The sequence below is a fragment of the Gavialis gangeticus genome, unplaced genomic scaffold (genome assembly GCF_001723915.1).
Source record: "Gavialis gangeticus isolate Ggan-Ray unplaced genomic scaffold, GavGan_comp1, whole genome shotgun sequence".
In the NCBI taxonomy this organism is placed as follows: Eukaryota; Metazoa; Chordata; order Crocodylia; family Gavialidae; genus Gavialis; species Gavialis gangeticus.
Window position 1 is genome coordinate 18,458,577 of NW_017728993.1, and position 23,689 is coordinate 18,482,265.

Here is a 23,689-nt window from a genome sequence, read left to right on the forward strand (position 1 = left end):
CGGAGCTGGATGCGCGCAGCCCCGCGCCCAGGGCGGGCAGGCAGGCGGCGGCCATGGCGTCCAACATGGACCGGGAGATGATCCTGGCCGACTTCCAGGTGAGCCCCGCGCCCTGCCCGGGCACCACGGGCCGCAGCCGGGCGCTGGGCGTGGGGACGGCCTCTCGGCCTCCTGAGGGGACCCCCCCCTCGCACGGGTGTGTGTGTGCGTGCGCACACACTGAGGTATAGGCAGGCGTGTACGCACTTATCTGTGTGTGGAAGTGTGATTCGGTGTGCGTGTGTATGCACATGGATGTGTATATGTGTGTGTGTGCACATACATGCATGGAAGTGTGCGTCTGTGCGTACACACATGTGTGTGTATTTACAGAAGTGTCTGTGTGTGTACACATGTATGGGTGTGCACGCACATGTGCATGTACATGCATGGAAGTATCTGTGCCTATGTGTACACACATGTATGTGTATATATGTGTACATACATGCATAGAAGTGTCTGCATGTGTGTACACATGCACGTGTATATATGTGTGCACACATACATGCATGGAAGCATGCATCTTTGCGTACGTCTGTGTGTGTGCACTTGCATGCCTGGAAGCGTGTGTCTGTGTGCGTGCACACTTGTATACATGTAAGTGCATATATAGGTTTCCCTTGCCAGCTGCTGGGGCTAGGTTTATGAAAGTTCCCGTGCTTTGCAAGACAAAAGGGCAGGTGGCGGGCTGATGTGCGGCCACAGAAAACCAGTTATTCAAAACTGTGCTGTGGTAGCCAAAATGGTGTATAGAATATTAAGCGTGGATACTCAAAACTGGTTGGCGAGAGAAACCTGTGTATGTGTGTACGCACATATATGCCTGTAAGTGCGCATATATATGTGTGTGTGCGCACATTCATGTGTGTATGCATGCCTATATGCATGTATATACAGCTGTATAAATACACATGTGCTTCTGCACATGTGTATGTACAGATGAGATAATATCTACATGCACACCTTACTTGTAATATAAAATAATCAGATATCCAGATAAGCCAAATGCACGCTACCTTAATCTTAGTCCCAAAAATAAGGCCCTCTGAGGGGAAGTGAAAGGTCTGCCTGAAGCTGGTTAATCTCTTCCATGTAGTGCCTCTATATAGGGTTTTCTTTTTCCCTACATTGTTTTCCCAAGAATAAATTCAATTAGGCAGGGAGGTACTTGTTCACCTTTTTGTTTTGGAGGATACTTTAAACTGAAACTTGATTTGAGGAGGGATGTAAATACATCTTGGAAGAGTGTCTGTTTTATATTATCCTGTTCATAGATACAGGGGTATACATCTGAAAATCAGTCTTTTCTTTAGTCTTGTATGTCTACAGGTTCTGGGGTCGGTCTGGTACAAGGGCAGTCTTGTACTTGTTTGAACTAACGTGTAAGATTGAGGTCAAGGCCATTACCCATGATCTTTTCCCCCTCCCCCCACCAAAGATCTGGTCTTCACTAGGAAGATGGCTATAGTTAGTAATTTGCTTTTCAAACCTTCTTCACCTCTTGTTTGCATGTACATATCAAAGCCGATCTACAAAAGCTATTTCTTAAAAATGATTTGATTTGTAGAGCATATATTGTCTGTAACTTTTTGTTTCATTATATAGCTTGCTTATTTCTGTGGCATGTTAGGTCAGATATTTGTTTGAATAATGGAGTGATATTTTCCTTTTATAGGACTTTGAATATATGGCATCTCTGCAGACAACTTCCAGTTCTTGATATATGAAAATAGGAGTCTTATGTAAAAAATAATGTCCCCCCCCCCAATCGCACATGATTATACTGCAGTTTATTTCAGAGGATTCTGGTAATAATAACATACCCCAGAAAAGAAGCTTGGGTCCCATCCCTGTAATCACGTGCACATAATACTCTTGTAGAGCCCTACTGAAGTTAACAAAACTCTAGGCTGGTGCGAGGTTCCACAACATATGTGAATCTAACATCAGGAGTGGTGTGTTGGTTTGTGCATCTTGCTAGTCCTAAAATAAAACTTAATTCATATACAGTTGGCATGTTCATAGTGATAATACTACTTTGCACTTATAGCACTCTTTATTAGAGGACTTAAGTGTGCATTTAATGAAGGCATGCTTAGTAACTGGAATGGTAGATGTCTTATTAACAAACAAATACAAGTAAGTATACTTTAGTCTTGCACAAGAGGAATCTGAAGCACAGAAGTTAATTAATGCATGAAAGGTGATGTTGTGAGTCTGTCGCTGATGAGAAGCCAGAACCTTCCCTCCTGACTTTTGCATTTGACCAGCAACTTCTCTTTTTCTGTCTTTGCTTTTAGACTTTTTCCTCTTCCACAGGCTGACACACTGAACTGACAGCTGTTTAATACTATCGAACAGTGTTATAATGTAAAAGGGCAGTAGGCCCAACTGTAACCTTTTAAAATAGTAAAAACTAGTGAGGGAACTTCTAGGTATCCTAAACATTTAGTATACTTTGAAATGTATTACTCATTCACCAGGAACTTAAAGGGAAAAGAGAAAGCGGGAGTGCTGTATGCCTTCTTTGCTATACTTTTTATAGCTTTCAGCTATTAAATATTTCTCTCACAGACGGCAGTACAGCTTTAGTAATACAGGTGCAAGAGACCTTGTCATAGACCGTGATGTAGAAACTGTAAAATATTAGAATACAATTAATTGTAACTGTTTTAACTAGTGTTTGCTAAATGGAAAAATGATAAAATAGGGTGGGAAGCTTTTATTTCTCAGACATCTGAAAAAAAATTAACAAGTAAGAATCACTGTCGTTTTTTTTTTTTAAATATGGCAAGGGCTCCCCTCCCTACAAACACTGAACTTGGAAATTATGGTATTGTTGAGAGTGTTTATATAATGGTAATGGTATTATCATGCACCTTCTGAAGTCAATGGGAGTTATGTCATTCATTTAATTTTATGCTACTTAAATATAGTTTTTAAGTAACAACTTTAGAATTCTAAAGCACTAAAAAATCTTTTTGGCTTTGTCTTATTTTAATCGCTTCATTGTAAGGTTTAAATGTGGTTAGATTAAAAACTAGTAATAGTAGTCAAGAATAGGGCTATGAGAATCGGAATACTTTTTTCTTCATAATATGTTCCCTATAAACTTCTGTCTTCTAGGTAGATACTACTAATAACATTTTTATATGCTGCTTCTTGAATATAAAGGTTAGATTAGGAAAATAGGGTGCACAAATACCTTACCTAAACTTTTCTCTTGCTTAACTTGACACTGTGAATAGTCTTGATGATCTTTGTGAGTCAGGTAATAGGTAAATTTGATTATCATGCATATGTATGTTGATTAGTCTTATAAATGCAGTTCACAACTTCTCCACACAGTGTCATTGAAATATAGGCAAAACTACAGAAAGTCAGTGCTTTATCAGTTGCATAAATTAAGTAAAAAAGGAATTGTATATTCCTTGCAATAGGTGCTAATAAAACAGTGACATGCCTAAAGTTGTGGGAGGTGGGGAATTCCATCTCTGACACCTGCATGTCCGGCACAGCTGAATGTTCATCGATGGCTGGGTACCTTAGGTGCTATGCAGTACACATTGTATCACACGGAGGTTTCAGACACAATCAGGATGTCCATGTGGCAGGCACTGTACAAACATGGAATTTGAATTGATGAGCTCAGCTTATTTAAGGGTTTAAAGTTCAACCTGAAAGGACTTTCCTTGATTTTTTGCAGTCCTGGTGTGTAATACGATTCTCTTGGGACTCCAGTATTTTTGTGCAGGCTTAGTTCAACAGAACATTCTAATTCTGTCACTTTGGCCACAGAGATTCATTTGAGCCACTCTGGACTTTTCTGGATGGGATGGGGGTATACATCTAAAGAGTAATTTCCAAAGCTTCTGTCAGGAGACTGTGCATAGCGTTAGTATGCTCAAACTGAGCAGAAGAGCCTAGGCTCTGCAAAAGTTTCACATTCCAGATTCAAATCATCAGTGACTGAAATAAGTGTACATTGAAGTTATCTCCAAATAGATTGTCTGGGAAGTTTAGGGGCCTCAATGGAAATGCCCTTGGGGCATATTAGCCAGCCTTAGCTTAACTGTAAAACTTTCAGTGACCTAAATCTACATAGGTCTAGTTCAAAAGCAGAGCTACGGTGGTATAGCTTCGTTGGTCAGGGGTGTGATGAAGTGTGACTTGTGACTAAGAGTTCTGGTCAAACCTCCTAATGTATAGCCTCCTAGTGTATATTGGCAAAACTGTTCTTTGTCCGCATAGTTTCATTCAAAATGGGGGTGGGGGCTGGAATAAGTTCTCATGTAAAAGTACAGTTTAGCTAGCATAAGTTTATCCATATATACTTTGCTATTACAGTATAGCTGTATACCACTGGACCACAATTAGGCCATTTATTTACAAGTTCCTCTGGAGAATTGTGGGGCTTGTTAGCTAATGGTAGGTGACTGGAGATTACATAATCATCTTGTATATGATCTTGTAGGAGAAAATCACTTAGACTCATGTTTCTTACACTCTTCTCCTATAGGATAAGAGGCCACCAGATCTTGACTGATTACACGCCATTGTTTGCAGGGGTTTAGAGGGAAAAACTTTTCAGAGGTTTTCTTCTTTCATATGTTGTTTTTTTTCAGGTAGGAGCTGGTGTTATCTGTGTGTTCCACACAATTAGTGATTCTAATACATGTCTGTTCTGTATGAAGTCTTCTGTGCTATATGAAAAGATGTTTAATGCACTGGGCTAACTAGGGTTGTATTAGTATATAGTAAGTGGTCCAGAATGTTTGAGCAAAGCTTGGAAGATCCACCTGCCCATGGTGACTGAGAAGCTTTTTTGGTGGGAAGTTTACGTTCAGAAACTTTAAAGGTTAAGCAATTGAAGAAAATCTAGCCCTTATGGCTGCAAAGATAAGCTTCTAGAAGTGAGACAACTAACAGATTCAGAAGGGACTTAAAAAGTCTGTAGACAAGACACATATCTTGTATGGTTTTACAGCAGCTGTTCAGGGCATCCGGGCCAATAGTACGCTTAAGTAACCTTCTTTTTGCTTCTTCCTTGACATAAGCAAGAGTATTTTGCTCCTATTCTACTTGTATGCAGGCAGTTTCAGCAGGCTGAAGGTCTGGGCAGAGCTGGGGCAACAGGCTCACAGCCTTCCATTGCAGCAGCCATAAGTGGGAGTGAAGAGCTTGGAGAGATGCTGTTTCTATTCTTTGAGAAGTCATGTTCTTGCACACCTGCTTGATTCAGCTTTCATTTTGTATTTCAATTTCCAGCTAATAGTGTTGGGTCTGGTCTTGTAGCTCTGAAGATTCTGTACAATCATGCTTATGGCCATCCATTATATTTATGTAGACAGAAAAATGAGTTTGATTTGATCTAAAACCCAAGTTTGTTTCCTTTTAAAAAGAAAATAAATCAACAAGCAAAACTAAAGATGTGGAAGCTCTCATGCTACACACAGGTAAAGAACTGAAAAGATGCATTTATTTCAAGAATTTATGCAAATGTATGGCTTTCTTAGCCTTTAATAAAGTAGAATACTCACATTTGTTCAACCTAAAAATAGACTTGATGCTGATGGGTTTTTTTTTGTTTTTATAAATTGCAGGGTTTGGTTTTTATTTAGTCTTGTGGGTCTTCATAAACTGGCCCATATTTTCTTTTTACAGTTAAATTGTTACCAATGGAGGGACCTAGAGCAGGGAAAGGGGTGGCCATAAGTGGCTTGGGGGGGGCGTTTCTAACCTATAGCAGTGTTTTACATCAATAATAGCTAAGAAGCAGTACAATACATCATTGTCTGGCATGCTTCTTATGTTGGGGGCCAGCAATCACTTTCTCATTACAATCCTGCAGAAGAAAATTATTGACAAAGAACACTGAAGCCCCATGTAGAATCGGTTCCCTTTAGCCTTGATTTGAAAGGGTGGATGGTTCTTTGCCCAAGGTACTTCATGGAAGTTGGGAAGTCTAGATTCAATTCTCTTTTTGCATCACAGGCTTTCTCTGTTTAGCAGGTCATTTATGTCTAGGTCGACAGAAAGACCAGGTTGCTAGAAAAACTGCCCAAAACAAACGTTTAGAACCTCAGAACCCTTGTATGGCTGCCACCTAAAGTCCCTAGATACGTAAGTTCCTAAAGAGCCCTGAATACATAAAAGTCTGCTTCTGTACATGCTCAGGTCTGACTAAGTCTTCACAGTGGTGAACAGTTCAGTGCTGCACTTGCATCCAAGTCCTGTTAGCTTACCCTGTCTTGCCTGCAGGCTTGGTTCTGGTAGGCGTTTTCAGAGCACACCTGCCTTGCACAGTGTATGGGAGGAGAAGTGAATCCAGTGCCTCTCTTTTACCCATTAGCTGGTGCTTGGACAACTCTTCCAGGATGTGGGAGAGGCACGTTAAATTTGCTCCTTTGCTTTGGATGCTATAGAAGGGAATCGAGAGATCACTTCCCTCACACAGCTTGTAGCCTGATGGCATTCATCTGGGACACGGGTTCAAATTGTCTTGGGCAGAGGAAAGAACTGAGTTTGGGTCTCCCACTCCCTGGAGAAGCCTCTAATCCATTGAATTAAATTGGATAGTTGGGTATGGCAGCGCTCAGTATTGCAACATTAAATTATTTTGTGGGTATAACCTATAATGTCTCAGTGCCTCAGTTAAACTGAAGTGGGGATAATTCTTTTTTAGCTCTTGGTGATAATTATGAAGCTAAATTCATGTAGAAGTACCTGGATTGATATCTCCGGTGGGAAACATTTAAGGAGTGAAGGGCTCTAGGAGTTTCTCTTTAAATTTGGGAAAGAACCATAGATTAGGCAATTTAGAGGCCTTTTGCTTGCTGTCTTGGATATCCTCTTTTTGTCCAGTATAATTTTTTTTTTTTCTTTTTCCCACAAGGGGGAGTTCATTAGGTTTCTTTCAGAAAAGACAGTGAGAACTTTACTTCCTTTACTTCAAAAAAGATAGTGAGAACAGGGAAGAAGATTTGTTTTGATACGTATCGGTAGAGAACGGTAGTTAGCAATGTTAGCTGGAAATCAGGCAGGAGGTAGGGCAGGGTGGCACCTTAGGCCATGTCCAAATAAGCGTGGATCTGCAGCATCACACACTGCACATGCAGGCCTTCCCCTTTGCTGCTACCTTGCAGCATGGGGGGGTTTGTTTCAACAGATCCCAGGGTTAAAAAAACCCATGCCAAAAAAAAGCAGGGTGGCACATGTGACAGCAGCACGTGCTGCCCCAAACCGGAGCCTGGCTGGCCAGATCCATGCTTCAGCTGCCAGCCAGGCTTCCAGCTGCAGGAACACTGTGGCTGCAGCTCCCTTGGGCCCCCAGGGCCCCAGGTAAGGCTGCTAGGACCAGCACAGTTGCTTGGCTCAGCCTTCCCTACCCCACTGGGGTAACCTGCTGCACACAGAGCTCATGTGACACAGGCATTCCCCAGGGACAAGCAGCAGTGGCACAACCACTGCTACTTGCCCCTGGGGAAACAAATGATGGTACTCATCTGGATCCGGCCTTAGAGATGAATTGGTTCAGGGAAGCAAGTAGGCAGTTGCCTGAGCAAGCTTATGCCTTTCTGAATGGGTTAGCTCTGCTGCCTGCCACAGAAACGTTGCAAGTGCCACCCTTCCTCACTGGATCCACACTGTAAATTGAGTCTTCTCAAATGTTCCCTTCCTTGTGCTAACACCTTTGATCCCTTTTAACTATGCAAAAATTAGTGTGAGAAAAAAAATAGACAAGAATTTTAAGAAAACAGTTGAAATTTCCTGTCTTTTAATAACAACAAATTTAGTTTGTGGTATGGGTGTTTAATTCTTCCATTCTCCAAGCATATGTCAAATTGGTGAGCAATCAATGCAAAATGTTCAAAGCACTCTTGTACCATTTGTAAGGAGTTTCTTTTTCCCCTTTGCACGCTTGTGCTTTTTAATACCTGGCAACTTTATTTTACCATTTTAAGGAAAATGTGGATACATTTCATAAGGGATGAAGTTTTGTCTCCACAAAAACTTACATAGTTAAATAAAAGTCAAACTAGAATATGGGTTTATGCCATACACCTCCGTGTTGTATGTATAAAATTATACTTTCAGAATGGAGAGTTTGTAGGTTTTTTTGTATGCTGTGAGAACACATGGTCGTTAGCAAGCTCAGCCATATACACAAGACTATTTATTTCTAGTTCCTAAAGCAGTTGTAATTAATTCCTCAATAACAATAAAAATAATAATAAACAATGTTGTTACTTTAAGTTTTTTATTCTTATCTCAAAACACATTGCAGAGGAGAATAATTACCTCTTTTAGGATATGTTCATTTGACTCCTGCTGACTGCCTGCTCTTTGGTCAAGATCACCCAGTGATCTTGTGAAGTCACTTCAAGCCCTAATGTCTATGAAATCTATGTCCTCTTTCTGTTCATGGTAATAATGTTTTTTCGTAATGTGAACAGAGTATACAATATGGGTGATCTGAAGTTACGATTCTACAGTAACAGTAACTTCAGATTTTTGTGCATCTGAAACTCCATTGTCAGTACTGCAGAAGTATTATGGCACGTTTCATTTTGTGCCTTGGTGTCATTTACTTTTTCAATTCATGGGGCAAAGTTTGCTATATAAACCTTTGGTTTCCTCTGCATAGTCTTTTCAGATGATTCATCCTTCCAAATTCTGCTATTTGTCATAGTTTATAGTTTAACGCTGACAGTTGCCTACAAAACTCTCTTGCTTTGTTAAATTACAGCTTTGTATGTCACATTTGTCTGAAAACTTTGCAGCTCGTATCACCGACAGTGACACCTGTAACATTACTGTAACTGAAAAATTTTAGTTAGGAGAAAAACTTTTTTCATTTTATTTTGTATGTTTTACAGCACTTTGTGCATAGTTTCTCCCTTTTTGAAAAGATCCTTTTAAACGTGCATAGGGAAACCCGAAAATACATTTTCTTTTTTAAAAAGTTAGCTTAAATCTTCTCAAGTTTCCTGGGATCCTTTAAAAAAATACATTAAATGGTTTCTGTCATGACTTGGGGGGGGAAAACTATGCAATGGATGGAAAAGAAATCATTATTATTATTGGTTCTTTTTTACAAAGATTACTTTTCAGGTAAAGAGTTGTTCTAAACAACTTTTTTAGGGAAAAAAAATTAAGATTGTTCAGTACCTAGGATATGAAAGCTTATGCTTTTTTTGGGACTTTTTGTGAGGTACTGCTTCACCCTTATGTTTTTTATGTTGCTACTAAGGAGCTGTAACATACTGTTGCAGCTGATCAGGCACACTTTGGTTTGCACCACAAATGGTTTTAGCTGCTATCACTGGCACTAGAGATGAAATATCAAGAGACTACAAAAGCATATTGTATGTGTAGTGTCCATCCGCTTGGCTATTTTGTTTGTCACTGTCTGTTCCCACTGTCTGTACCCTTGCTTGTATTAGCTTTTGTTCTTCATCCACTTCTGAAGAAGCAACTTGTTTAGATACTTTTAGATTCAGCTGAAATTCTGAAGCTTGTTTTCATCAGAACAAAGTTAGTTTGATTTACTTGTAACCTCTCTGGTCTTCAGACAGGATGTGAATTGAATTACAGAGCCAGAGAAATAAGAAATTGGAGAAGAATGTGAATAAGAATGGTGTCCTTTTTAGAAACATGAGCATTTGGAATGCTAATCTGGTACTGTACTGTAACAACTTCAACTGCTCATGGCAAGGCTGGCTATTCTTTCTAATTAACTTTCTGACATTTATAGGGATGAATGAGAATACTACATGGCTTTTTGTGTGCATTGGAGCCTTGATATAAGACACAATAGTAACTTCAGCACTGCAACGCTAATTCAGCTTCAAAAATAAGTTTTAGGAGAGCTCCTTTATTAAATTAGGTTGAAAAGACTATCCATGCTACCTTAATGAAGTTACCAGGTCTTCAAGCACGCTTATGTCGATATTTGAGGTAATGTGTCACTGCAGATGGAAAAGCAAACAACTCTATCCAGAAACCAAATCCGTGTTCTGCTGATTGTGCATCTTCAATCCGTCATAGTCCATCTACTAGTCTTTGCTGTCTAACTGGTTGAACAGGTCTGTGTGTTGTCCCAGGAGAGCCAGAACTTTTTCAGAAAGTGCTTCAAATACATCTGAAGTCTTTAAGAGAAGTCCTAGAAAAGTAAGTCATTGGTTAGATTTTAATATTTAACCTATTGGCTAATAACAAACTTTAAATATGATGTTGCATCCAGTTAGGATCTTAAGTATGGGGAACTCATTTCTGTTTTTAGATTGTTTTAGTCTATTACCAACTCACCAAATTGCAACTTTTTTTTTTTTCTGGAATGTTCTTACCAGTTGTGGCCTGTTCATTTCTATTAAATGCAAGCTGATTCACGTAACTCCTCATTTAAAAAGTGGTGCTATAAATTTTTGAAGTCACTGGTTTCAGAATGCCTGACTAACTTGCACCAATTTAAAATAATTCTTAGGTTTTTTTTCCCTTTGTTACAAGAATGCATGCATACAAAAACCATCAGTTCAGCAGCAGCTTTAGTTGTTATTAAACTCCCTGGTTGTTCTCAGCTGGAAATCGTAATCCTGTTCGCAACAACAATTGGTTGTTGTGGGGATTTCATCAGATAGCACTAACTTTTGAGGGAGTCCCGTTTCAGAGCAGAGCCTTACTTATATTTGAAAGATTCTGCTGCTGTAAAGCTATATTGGTGTCCTGTTTCCCCTTCAATGACAACCGATTTCTTGCTGGCAGTGCTTATAACAGCTTCCCAAACAAACTGTTATCCTGATAAAAGGACGCTTTTGTTGGTGCCTCTGTGTATTAGAGCTTTTACTGATTTAACTGATGCACTCTAAAAACTCTTTTCCTCTCCACACTTTTAAACAATATTGGCACATGGTCATTTTTTTGGGTAGACGGGGCCTTAAAGGAGCACTTAGAGATGTGTTTTTCTGTTGATGTAACTGTGCAGTAACAAAGAACAAAGGGGGAGACAAGGACATGGAATGTTTGTTCTTGGAGCACCCAAAAGGTAATAGCTTTATGGGGAGACCTTTAGGAAGATGGCTAGGTCCTTGATCCAACGGGTATATAATCTAAATTGACAAGCAGATATAGGTAGGAAAAGAAATGAAACATGACCATGTTAGATAAAACTGTACGTACTAAATTAGTATTTTGATTTCCATTCCCCCTCCCTCCACACCTGACTTGTGAGCTTCTGAGTACTTGCCAACAGGTTTTTAAATCAAGAAATCTTCAAATGCTCCTGAGAGGACAAAATATGAAAGAGTCCAGAGGAGAGCCACACGCATGATTAGAGGTCAGGTGAACAGGCCTTATGAAGAGAGGCTGAGGAGCACGGGACTCTTCAGCCTGGAGAAGCGAAAGCTCAGGGGTGACTTTGGTGGCAGCTTATAAGTATCTAAGGAGTGTGCACTAGGAACTGGGAGAACGTCTGTTCACCAGGGCACGCCAAGGGAAGGCGAGGTCTAGTGGTAGACTGTTTTAGACTGGTCATAAGGAAAAACTTCTTTACTGTCTGAGTCTCCAGAGTCTGGACTAGACTTTCCCCCAGAAGTGGTGCAAGCACCTACTTTGGATACCTCTTAAGAAATGCCTGGATGCTTATCTTGCTGCGGTGATCTGACTTCCTGCCCCTTGGGCAGGGGGCTGACCCTGATGATTTCGCGAGGTCCCGTCCAGCCCTAATGTCTATGAAATCTATGAAGGAGAATGATAGAAAAGGCTGGGCCAGCTCAGGGCTGTCCAACCTCTAAGTGAGTGGGGACTGAACCCCCTGTGGGCTGAACCAGTTGGGACTATGCTTGTGAGGCCCACCAAGGCAAGCCACGAGTCCCATGGGCTCATGCCACATGCATTTCTGCCCCCTGCCAACTGCACCACATGTTGCTCCCCCACTACTGCGCTGCCCCAGGCTCACGCTTCACTTCCCTGGCTGTGCCACGCTGCACTGCCCTGCCCAGTCCCGCTCACTGAGGCAGGGGCTGGCAGCGAAAGCATAGGAGGAAGGGGAGCTGGAGCGATGCAGGGATCAGCAGCTGGGCACCTAATGATGTTTGTTTCTCTGTGCTGGACTCTTTCTAAACTATCCACATACTACTTGAAGTGTGGGGCCCAAAACTGGACACAGTACCCTAGGTGAGGCCTCACCAGCACTGAATAGAGTGGAAGAATCACTTCCCTTGATATGCAAGTGACACTCCTGTTAATACAGCCCAGTCTGAGGTTAGTTTTTTTCTTTTCAGCAAAATCATGGTGTCAGCTCACTCGGTTTAGAATCTGTTGTAATCCCCAGGTCCTTCTCTTCAGTACTGCAGCCTCACTACTCATTCCCCAGTCTGTGTTTTGAGCATGCAGTTATTCCATCCTAATTGCAAGACTGCAGTCGTTCTTGTGGAATCTCATCTGGTTGATTGCAGACCATTTCTCAAGTCTATCCAGGTCGTTCTGGAACCTAGCTCTACCCTTCAGAATGTCTGCAACCCCACCCAACTTGGTGATGTTCGCAAATTTGCTAAGTGTGCACTCAGTCCCATTGTCCAAGTCATTAATGAAGATATTAAACAATACTTGACCCAGGACAGACCTTTGGGGAACCCCACTTGATACTTCCTTCCAGCTAGGCATTGAGCCATTGATGATTACGCATTGAGTACGATGGTCCAACCAGTTCCAGTGCTTTAATACACTCTTGGTGAAAGTTTTTCCCAATATCTAGCCTCAACTTGGCTTGCTGCAACTTGAAACCATTGCTCCTTGTTCTGTCATCTTCCACTACTGAAAACAGTCTAGCACTACCCTGTTTGCAACTGCCCTTCAGGTAGTTGAAGGATGCTATTAAATTCTCCCCTTCGGTCTTCTTCAGACCTGCTTTGACTTTTTGACAGTAACACCTATTTGTTCTGACTGGGCTGCCTGTCTCTTTGCTGTGTTTTTTTGAGTATATTCAGGGCATAAATATTATAACTGGAGAACTGGACTGTTCTGTGGCTAAACAGTAGTGTTTCGCATTCCAGTTTTTATACCACATGTATTACATGCAACAAATTCAATTGTGATCCTAAACAACAAAGGGGAGAGAACTTCCGTTTTGTCAAAGTCCAGGGGTAATATCAAACCTGTTAGTTAATTCCTAACTAGGTATCACAGCATGTTTTGGATCTTAATAAAGATTTGCCAAGTTCTGAATAATTTTAAAAGGGGATGCATAGATTTCCAGTATGTGCTACACAGTCCCTCTGCTTATACTGTAAAAGGCTTTCAGGGAATTCATAAAATTTAAGATGTGTTGCATTCTTTGCTTTGTATAGTTATAGTGTATAGCTTAAACCATGATATGGGGGTGACTGCTGCTGCTTGAACCAACTACTGCTTCTTGAAATGTTGAGGGTATTGTGGGTTCTGTTCAGGATAATCATACAGAAAAGTTTTCCCTGGATTGATAACAGGGTGATAATCCCAATTATGGTCACTTTACATTTACCCTTTGTTAGGTAACTTCATAATTCCCTTTTACCATTCTGTTGAGGTTGGTTCAATCACCCATTCTCTGAAGAGCTGTAGCATATTTTTCAACATGCCTTCAACATTTATTTTGAACAGTTCCCCAAGATAATTTCTTCACAACTAATGTCATATTCTTCCATCTTGTGTATAGTGTCGAAGTTGAATTTTGTTTCAAGTGAGAGCCCATTTTTGTTATGGGTTAACTGCTTTCATTATAAAATCTTTTTATTTGTTCTTTAGGGATGGTGAGAGTATTTCCGTGTTTATATTTTACGGACCCAATGCAACTGTGATTTTGAAGTTGCCTGTTAGCCTTTTTGTGGTTTTGATTAAGAATTCTCAGATCCACTTTTTTGGCTGCCACCTCTACTTCCTGTGCCTGCTCGTCCATATGTGCTTATTTTTCTTTCCTTTTTTGATAGCGTTACCAGTTTAACAAATGAAAATGATATAACTAAACAGATAATTTTCTTGTGCTCGGTAGCATTGAGGTGGTTCAGTTTTGTCTATTTCCTTCTTCACATGCTCTCTTCCTCCTCTGGAAATCCCAGTATATTCTTGGGTATCTCAACCTATATCTTTCTTAAGGTCCTTTAAGCCTTTTCTACCTTATAGATGGAATCCAAGTCCATGAAGACGGACAATATAATATGGAGCTTTAAGTTCAAGCTCCATTTTTCTTTAGGTTTTCTTATGTCTGGAGGAATTGGTGATGTACAAATGATGCTTGTTGCCTGCTTATACCTGAGTGCCCCAAAGGGGTCAAAAAACCCAACTTACTGCAAAAATAATTTAATTTTTTCCTTCTGTTGGTAGCTGAAAGGATTTATTTTGGGGGTGATGGGGTTCCCTGGCAAAACTCCATGAGCTGTTCTCAGTTTCTATCATGTAAATCAGTTCTGAGTATGTCAGTGGCATTGCTCAGTCCATGATCATCATTGGTGATATGAATATGCAAGTAGTGACAGTGAGGAAAGAGAGGTAGTTAGCTGTGTTAGTGTCAACTCAGAAGGCAGGATAGAGTTGTGTCTTATAGACCACTAAATCAGAGACATATCACATAAGCTTTTGTAACCAGCAGCTTGCTTCATCAGATTCTGTGAAGGGACCGCAGGAAGCGGAGCTTCTAAGCTGAAAGCAGTGATTAGATTGCAAATGGGATTCTATAATGAGCTTCTGTCATACATACTGAAGTTTTCACTGCTCTCACTTGTAGGGGTGAAGCATTCCTTGCACTCATTCATTGCACTTATTTGTAGGGGTGAAACGCTGAATGATTGCCATCTTCATGCATAATATTTGGAAGCTTGCACTTACTCAGCTGTTACCAGCTCCTAATCTTGTATGGCTTTTTGTGCTGTGCCACTTAATCCCCATCGCGCTGGGTATCCGAGTAGGTCATGATTTTCTGGTTCCATTTGATACAGTCTGCCCCTGGTTGTCTCTGGTCCCTCATACCAAGAATGTCAACACCACAATTATTAATTTCTTATCATTTGAGTTGTTTCCAGATTTAAGCATTGCACATGTGCTTGAGTCCTATAGGTAAGGTAGAACCAGTGACCTTCTGACCCTGTTTGTCTGGAGGTTATTCTCCTTGGTGCTTGCTTGTGCAATGAAGATGACATGGACAAAAGAAGTGGAGACCAGCTGGGTATTTTACTAGGATCTAGGCATACAGGATTACTGTTTGTGTCTCTAACCACCATCAACAGGGGATACCTGAGTATATAACATGTACTTTTTCTTTGGCACAGGGAATGGGTTTGAATTGGCTGTAGCTTTGAACCTTCCAGATCTTGGAGGGAAATCTGTCAACAAGCAATTACAAAGTATGATTAGCAGTCCAAAAAGAAAGATCACAACAGATGGATCCAGGCACCCACTCTGTGGTCACACACAAGTAACTAAATGGTTTAAAATGCAAAGGCGTTTTTTGTGGCTAGTGCTGCACCATTGGACACAATGGCTGGCAGGGTGCAACTGAGGCTATGGAAGTAAAGATTATGCGCAATCAGGTGCTCTGAAATGGATCTGAAACCTGAGGAGGACCTTTCCAGAGGGGCTGATCTAGGCTGGCCAACATGGCAATGCCTGAATTGCCTGCGCACACAAACTGGAAGATCAGAAACAAGATCAAGTGGGGCTATTCTAATGACACAAATATATGCAAGTGTGGTGAAGTGCAGACTAAGGAGCACCTGCTCATTTGTCAACTCCCTGGTGAGACCTGTACGAAGGGGGACCTCACTACAGCAACGGAAAGAGCCATCGCTTATGCACGATTCTGGAAAAACATCTGGTTTATGATATGAGAAAAAGTAGTCCATTAATATCTGGAAGCAGTAGATGCTGTTTTCAGTCATCTGTATGGGTTTTAAAGCTAACAAGAGTGCCAACCCTACTGGAGATGAGAAGAACCTAAGTCTGTTTGGGATTCAAATAAATTTGCTTCATGTCCCTAGACTTTGTATCTGTTAAGGCAGTATTTCTGTTCCCCATAACTTTGGCCATGAACTCATCTATTTAATAATGTACCAGTATTGTAACATTTTATAAAGTCAGGGTGTACTAAGAAACAGGAACATGTCTATATTTCACAGGCCTTGAAAGGTAGTACATTACTTACACACTTGCATCCCATCATATTTTTTTCAGTTATCCAAAAGTGATTTAACCTAGTTGAGGAAAAAGGAAAAAATGGAAGTTTACACATGAAGTTACTTTATCATATGAACATACAAACCATTAACTACATGGTAAAAGGGACAGGCACTGTCTTGGCTGCTTGTATGCATGTTTTTGCCTTGCAGCAAATGGAAGCTAAGCTTCAGTAGCTTAGCCCATGGTGAGAGAGGTAAATTGGGTCACACACTGTTAATATGTCTGTGACCTTAAGCAGCAGAGAACGATGTGGATTTTCAGTTCGCTTGTGCAAATTGGGGGTGGGTGGGTGTGGCTAGGGACATGGCCAGTGGATTGCTAACTGTATACTTGAGAGAGACAACTGGCCACACAAGCCCTAAAAAAAGTGAGACAGGCTCATACATCTCAGTGACAATACCTACACTGAAGACATGTTCAGAGCAGTAGACATAAGTGTTTTGGATGGAAAAGTGTTCTTGGAAAGGTATATGAAAAATATATACCAAATCCCACTTCATTAGTAGGAGCAGTTATGAATGTTTCAGCCTCTTTTGTATGGGGGATTTTGCCAGCCTATGTGTGGCTCTTTGGTGTAGTTAATAATGAACAGGTACTTGAGCTCTAAGCTCTTGACGGGCATGATGCTCTCCCATATTTCCTGGACCACCGCAGCTACAACAGCAGTCTAGCCCTCCTACATGATTGAACTGAACAGTGAGCAGAATTCAGCAACATCTGCTCCTTACTAATATTTGTGACCATTTCTACTTTTAGTGGTCAGACCTGGTATCATTAGGGAGAGGGAAAAAAATATACTGAACAATTGTCAGTGGTTATGACCACACCTTCTATCAGGGGTGTCTGTTGGATTCATTGCTGCTCTGGGTAGCTAGATAGCTGCTGTAGCCACAAAGGCCTTGTTACAATTTTCAGTTAAGCAGAAAATGAGGCCTTTTTTTTTCCTTCTTGAATGTGGATCTAGTTGCATTATCTGTATTTTCATAATGTTCAGGTTGGGTTGCAAAACTATAATTGGGTAATCACAAGTAAGCAGACTTGTAACTAGCTCAAACAGGGAGAGGGAAAAGAACATGTCATGTTAGTGCATTATGCAGTTCACTAACTTCTATTCAATTCCAATTGCTCTCAAGGGGTTGTTTCTGATCCCCCCACAAGTCGCCTTAGTGTTGAGGCATGGAGGACGACCATTCTGACATTGCAGTAGACAGGAGTTGCACTGAAATTGGTGGTGGTCAAGGTCAAAGCAGGTACAGAAAGACTCAGTCATATTACTGTGGTCCCTGGCGCATGTTCATTTAATGGCACAATGAGCTCTGATCCTTGATCCCAAGAGTTGTGCCTCCTGCCATGCCACAGGCTGGATTTTGGGATTGGCGATCAGATCCCAATTGCTCCTTACTACTTGCTAGTGCAGGGGGACTCTGGGGTTATTATCCTGGCTCCCCCCCACGCCATGCACTGTTAAGTTGAAAGTCAGGTGCTGCAGCCCTGCACAAGGAGCACCTGATGTTTGCTGCTGTTGGGACTGACAGTCAGCTGATTCTCACATTTTAATTGCACAGTTAAAACCTCAAAATTATGTGCAGAAAAACTCAAAAATTATGCAAAATTGTGCAGGTACTTTGTATGGTTGGGGGCTGGGTGTGTGGGAGGGTACTTTGTGAAGGGGTGGGGAGCTTTGTGTGTGTGTGTGTGTGTGTGTGTGTGTGCGCACGCGCGCGTGCGCGTGTAGGTTGGAGCCTGAGGAGGGAGGTTTTGTGGATGTGGGTTACTGTGGGTTAGGAGTGAGGGGCAGCAGCAGGGCTGGGGGGCTGTGGCTTGGGAGTGAGGAGCAGACAGAGACACAGCCCAGCAAGTGTGTGGGAGGCAGGGGCAGGGGCAGGGGGTGCCGATTGAAGCCCCTATGGTGAGAGAGGGAGTGGGGCAGGGGCTGGGGTGAATGGGCTCTGGGGCCAGGGTGAGTCATGGGATGGAGCTGTGGGCAGCTCATCCAGGGGCATGGGGGAGGCTGCTCCCACCTCTGCATGCACCCCAGGGGTGGCATGGGGGGGGCACATGTCCCCTGGATTTGTACGTGGGGCAGAGGCAGCCTGCTGCTGCGGGCTGGGGCTCTGCGCTCCACTGCCTTTGCCCCAGGAGCCGCTCACTAGCTGTGCCATGTTCCCTGTCCGCCCAGCAGCAGGAGGCACAACATGGTGTTGCGTGGCTCTCGGGGCAATGGTGGCAGGGTGCAGAGCCCAGGACACAGTGGCTGCCTGCCTCTGCCCTGCACACAAATCCGGGGGGCACATACCCCCACCATACCTCCCCAGGGTGCTCACAGCAGGAGGAGTGGCCTGCCCCATGCCCCTGGATGAGCTGCCTGCAGCTCCATCCTACAACTTGCTCCAGTACCACTTGCTTCCTCACTGTGGGGGGGCCTCAATCTGCACCCCCCCCTTCCTCCCCCACACCCCTTCCCCTTCACAGACTTGGTGGCTGGGCGCTGCTCCACACGGTGCTGGGCTGTGTTCCTGGCCTCCTGCAGCCTGTGGCTGCTCATCTGTGTCTTGCATGCCTCTTCCGTGGCCCCCCGTGCTGCAGCCACCTGGAGCCCTTACCCAGGCTGCCCTGCGGTCCTCTGTGCCGGCGCTGCTGCACTGCGGGGTGGCCCAGAGGTGGCAGTGATGGCAGTGGAGCAGAGCCCAGGCTCAGGTTCCAAAACCATGTGTGCAATTTAATGCGTTCATTTTTTTTTAACACAAGCAATTAACGCATTGATTGTGTGTGTTAACCATGATTAATTGACAGCCCTACAAAGAACATTTTAGTTTTGTGACTGAATGTGAATTTCAAGACCTCAAACAAAATCCTAGAACATATCTCTTGCAGGGTCTCTTAAGAGTAGGTTGCACTTTTTTAGTGGAGTTTGGCAGCAATGAGAAATAAGGTAATGAGAAACCAGTTGCAGTCACTTATTCGGTGTAAATAATTATTAGTACTTGGCACTCCTATAAAATATCTTGATGATTTCCACTGGTTTCACAGTGCACACATTGTATTTAATCACTGTTTGGGTACTCAGGTTTATTTTAGAGCTCTGTAATAGATTCAGGAATTTGCAGAGATGCTTCTGAGTTGTATGATTTGATTGGGGAATGCTGAATGTCTTAAACCAATCAAAATATTTTGTTTTACTAAAATGTTGTCCTAATTGTGGCTATGCACAAGCATTGTTGTAATGTCACTGACAACAGATAAGCAAACAAGTATCTGGTCTCTGTGATAGTGTTACGAAGAATGTCCTTCTACAGGTTCAGATCATATGTATTTTGACAAATGATGCTTTTGCTTGATTTTTGACACTGGTGCAAAAAGTCCGTTACTGCAGATGAATTTGAACCAGAAATGGGTCACACATAGCCATGAACTGACCAGAAGTTTGTATTTTTTGTGAACACAGAAGAGGGATCATGGCTCACAAAAGATTGGGAGCCACCGTCTTAGAGCACATGTCAGCTAAAGTTCTCTTGCAAACTCATTCAGGCATATTTAAAGCATCCAGAAAAGGTGGCAGGCCAGGATTATTTTTTTAAAGTGTGTATGAGGTTGGGGGAGATTAAAGGTAGTTTCCTGCTTCAGTAGCTTTATTTTTCAAGACTCTGAGCATCCAGAAGTTTTTGCTGAAGAAGCAATGACAGTAGGGAATAGCATTCAAAGTGTCTTACTTTTTACAATTACTTTTTAGAGACTTCATGTATTTTTGATTAAACGTAAAAATACTGATTTAGCCAGATTAGTGCCCGTATGTAATCTTCTCCATTCAAAGTCCAGTTAGATTTCAGGCTCCCCTTACTAATTTTAATTTTGTTAATACTCATGCTGCTGTAGAACTGTCTCTTCTCTCTCCATGACTATGAAGGATCTGTATCCTATGTATACTTCTACCCAATTTAATTAAATTTTAAAGAGTTAATATTCTGAATTCTGTTCTTAAATTACCATGTTTTTCTCCTGTGTTTATTACTTTTTCTTTTTTTTTTCCTCCTTAAGGCATGTACCGGTATTGAAAATATTGATGAAGCCATTACATTGCTTGAACAAAATAACTGGGACTTAGTGGTGAGTACTTCAAAAGTAATTTTCTTCGCATAACAGTAACTTCTTTATTTAAGGAAAACTTGAACAGCAGTTAACTTTCTGTGATTCTTTTGTTAAATATTTGATAGAAGAGCTGTCTTCCTGTTGAGTAGATCCAAGCATATCTTCATATATAATATAATGAAAGATTAACTTTTAAAAAATGATGGTGTGTGTATGTACACGTGTGTGTATATACATACATTGTGTGTGTGTATAATATAAAACATCGTGAAGAATTTAGGTAATGTCATTGAAAGAAATGAAAGGTAAGCCATTTTCTTCTAACCAAATAGTGCTCATTTTTGAATAGCTTAATTTTGCTGCTTCTGTTACTTTGTATTTGACTAGTGTTTAGCGGATTAGGGATCAGCCATTGCCTTTTTCTGAATTTACACCTTATGATATTCTGATATGAATGAAAAAACAGATCCTGTTCCAAGAGTTGGAAGTTTTGCCTACACATTGTGGCTTGTCACAGGTGGTGCTGGGGAGATAAGGTCACTGTGAACTAAGGTTGGAATGAATAAAGCAGAGATCTTGGTTTGCTGCTTGCTTAGCCATTGTTTGCAGATGGTTCTTTGTAGACATCATAGATAAGGGTATTGTTGTGAAAGATGATGGGAACAAGTTGCTTCTAAACAGCCTGCCCCTGTGCCATGGCATTCGGAAGCCTAAGTTTGAACCTAGCTCTGGACTTTTGCTGAAGGCTGTCTACAGTCAGTTCAACTGTAAATGGTCATCTGGTCACTTTGGCTAGGGAACTAAAGCAAGCTGGACATGATGCTAACCATTTTCTTGTGTGCCTTTGGCTAGAGAAACTACTGGTCTTTAACTGTGCCAACCTCATGTGCCACCTAGTTTGCCCTTAACTTTTTGATTTGCCAAATGTTATTGGAACATTTTTCATGCATGAAAAAGAGCTTATTTTCTCTCCTTTAACTCCCCCACTTCCCAGCACTTATATTAGTATCTTCTTATTTATAGATGCTACACAACAGGATTTTTATTGAGCTTTTCTTGGTAGACAGTTGGCTGCTTTTAAAATTAAGATTTTGGAAAGGTTAAGAAGAAATAACTTTAAAAATGTGCTGTGCACTTCACCCTAGAAATTTTGCATTTGTAGTGATTATGTGGGGCAGCTATTGATCTTACTGTACAGAAAATCAGCTATAAAAGAGGTATTTGGGGTTTTCTTTTTCCCTTTGCTGTACTAACTTCAGTACTTTAAATTTTGAAAAAGTGGAATGAAGTAGCAAAAACTTGCCCAGTGCAAATAGAATGAATTGCATTTAAATTCGGACAAACCTTGTTTAAATTAAAACTTTATACTAAAGTATAGTAACAGTTTATTTTCGCTAAATCATCAGACCCTGTCCCAGAACAACCAGTCACCCAACACAAATCATTAGAAACCTTCAGTCATTAGGCACTTGTAAAAGTTGCCATTGGACATTGTTACCATATTGTGACAGCAGAACATTAGTTGGGCTGTCCTCTTTAGAAAGTCAGACATTCTCTAGTAATAAGATTCGTCACCTGTTTATAGCAGGATAGATGTTATAATTTCAGTTGGTTTGGGGCACAAGGATGAAAGCCAGGTAACTTTAACCCTCTATCTTATTATTTACTTACTTGATTTGCATGCAGTCCCCTGTGGTTCAGTGGTAGACTCCTTGTCTACCACACAGGAGACCTGGGTTTGATTTTCAGACACTTATACAACTACAGCCATGGAAACACCAAACATCTGGACTCGGTCTGGTCTTTGGATTCTGTCTCAGTGGCCTAAAGGGAGGATGGATGGTCTGGGCAGCCTCCACCCCTCCCAAAAAAAAAAAAAAAATCCTGCTCAGGCATATGCATCACAGGTCTTGATGGCCCTCATGCATACAGCATGATCCAGGAGGATCGATGGTTGCTACCACCGTTGATTTGTATGCTGCCCTTCCCAACAGAATCTCAGGGCAGCTTATGAAAGAAGATCAGAATAACTTGCAAAACAGGAAAAATGCTCGTAGAACAGGAGAAACTGTAGAACAGAAACCCAGTAAACAGTGTACGAGACTGGCTTTGTTTGCTAAATGCCTACTCGGATAGGAAAGTCTTACAGTGCTTCTGAAAGATGCCTAGGCTTAGGCTATAGTGGGCCTGAAGAGGGAAGAAATTCCAGTCGAGGGGTGACTACTGAGAGTGACTTCTCATGTGTTTTTCCCAAGCAGACCTGCTACATTGAGGGTATTTGCAAGACATTGCTGTCAGCTGGCCATAAAGATTGCACTGGGGCATAAGGGAGAAGGCAGTCCCTCAGGCCCAGATTATTTAGAGCCTTATAGGTCAAACAAGCATCTTGAATTGGGCTTGGAGAGCAGTAGCACAGACACTGAAGGATTGGAGTTAGATGCTCCCAACAGCCACTCCTGTTCTGTACCAGCTCCCTCTTCCAGGCTTCAAAAGCAGCCTCACATGAGCATGTTGTAGTAGTTTAATTTGGAGGTGACAAAACCATAGATGGTGGTGGCCAGATCTGAGTGTGAAAGAAAGGAGCTGGTGAAGGGTACTTGTAGCCACTGCTGCCCAGTGAAGATCCAGGTGCAGCAGAGGATCCAGGAGTACCACCCACCTAAATGACAAGGGGAGGTTGAACCCATCAGTGATCAGTATTTTAATCCTACCATCATCCCCTCGCTTACCTTGTCTGGATTCCATTTCACTTAATTCATCTGCATCTAGGGTGTTTATAGACATGCTTTGGGAGGTGGGAGGACGCTTTAATTTGATGCACGCAATGCTCCTGCCACTGTGTTGCTGCCCTGAAAAATGGTGGCGGGGTGCTTTGAACTAAAACTTGTCAAGTGAACCCGCCACCATTTTTCAGTGTGAGGACGCTGATGCACGGGACACTGGAGTCTGCTGGAGCGCGGTAATTACCATGCTCCAGCACTGGATTAATAGTCTGCTCTGACGTGCTGTAATTGCAGCACATTGGAGCAGCCTCCTTGTATGTGTGTAGGAGACGCTAGTTCCCAGGTGCAGCCAGGACCTGGGTCAGATGAGAAAGAGGTAGAGCTCACTCCAGATCTCCACACAGTGTCCCTAGGTGGCCTCATGTACACATTGAAGAGGGGTGACAAGATGGAGCCCTGGGGGATGCTGCAAGAAAACAATAGAAACAGCAGTTGGTCAAAAATAATAGATTGTCTTATTGCTTCAAATAATTTTAGTTACATGGATACACTTTGGCCAAAGTTCAGTGTGCTAATGGCCCTTGCATCCTGGATAACTACTGTGACCACTGAGCTACGGAGTAAAAGCAGGATAC

At 41.9% G+C, this 23,689-nt stretch overlaps 1 protein-coding gene across 2 annotated transcripts in view; it reads left to right on the forward strand.

Moving 5' to 3' along the window:
• The first annotated feature begins 6 nt into the window (after positions 1 to 6).
• Positions 7 to 23,689, forward strand: part of FAF1 (Fas associated factor 1) — a 338,217-nt gene continuing 314,534 nt past the window's right edge. For both annotated transcript variants that reach the window (XM_019501327.1, XM_019501328.1), the window contains exons 1-2: positions 7 to 98; positions 20,281 to 20,349. In XM_019501327.1, coding sequence (XP_019356872.1) covers positions 54 to 98; positions 20,281 to 20,349 — 114 coding nt within the window. In that variant the 5' untranslated portion in view covers positions 7 to 53. The remainder of the gene's footprint in view (positions 99 to 20,280; positions 20,350 to 23,689) is intronic.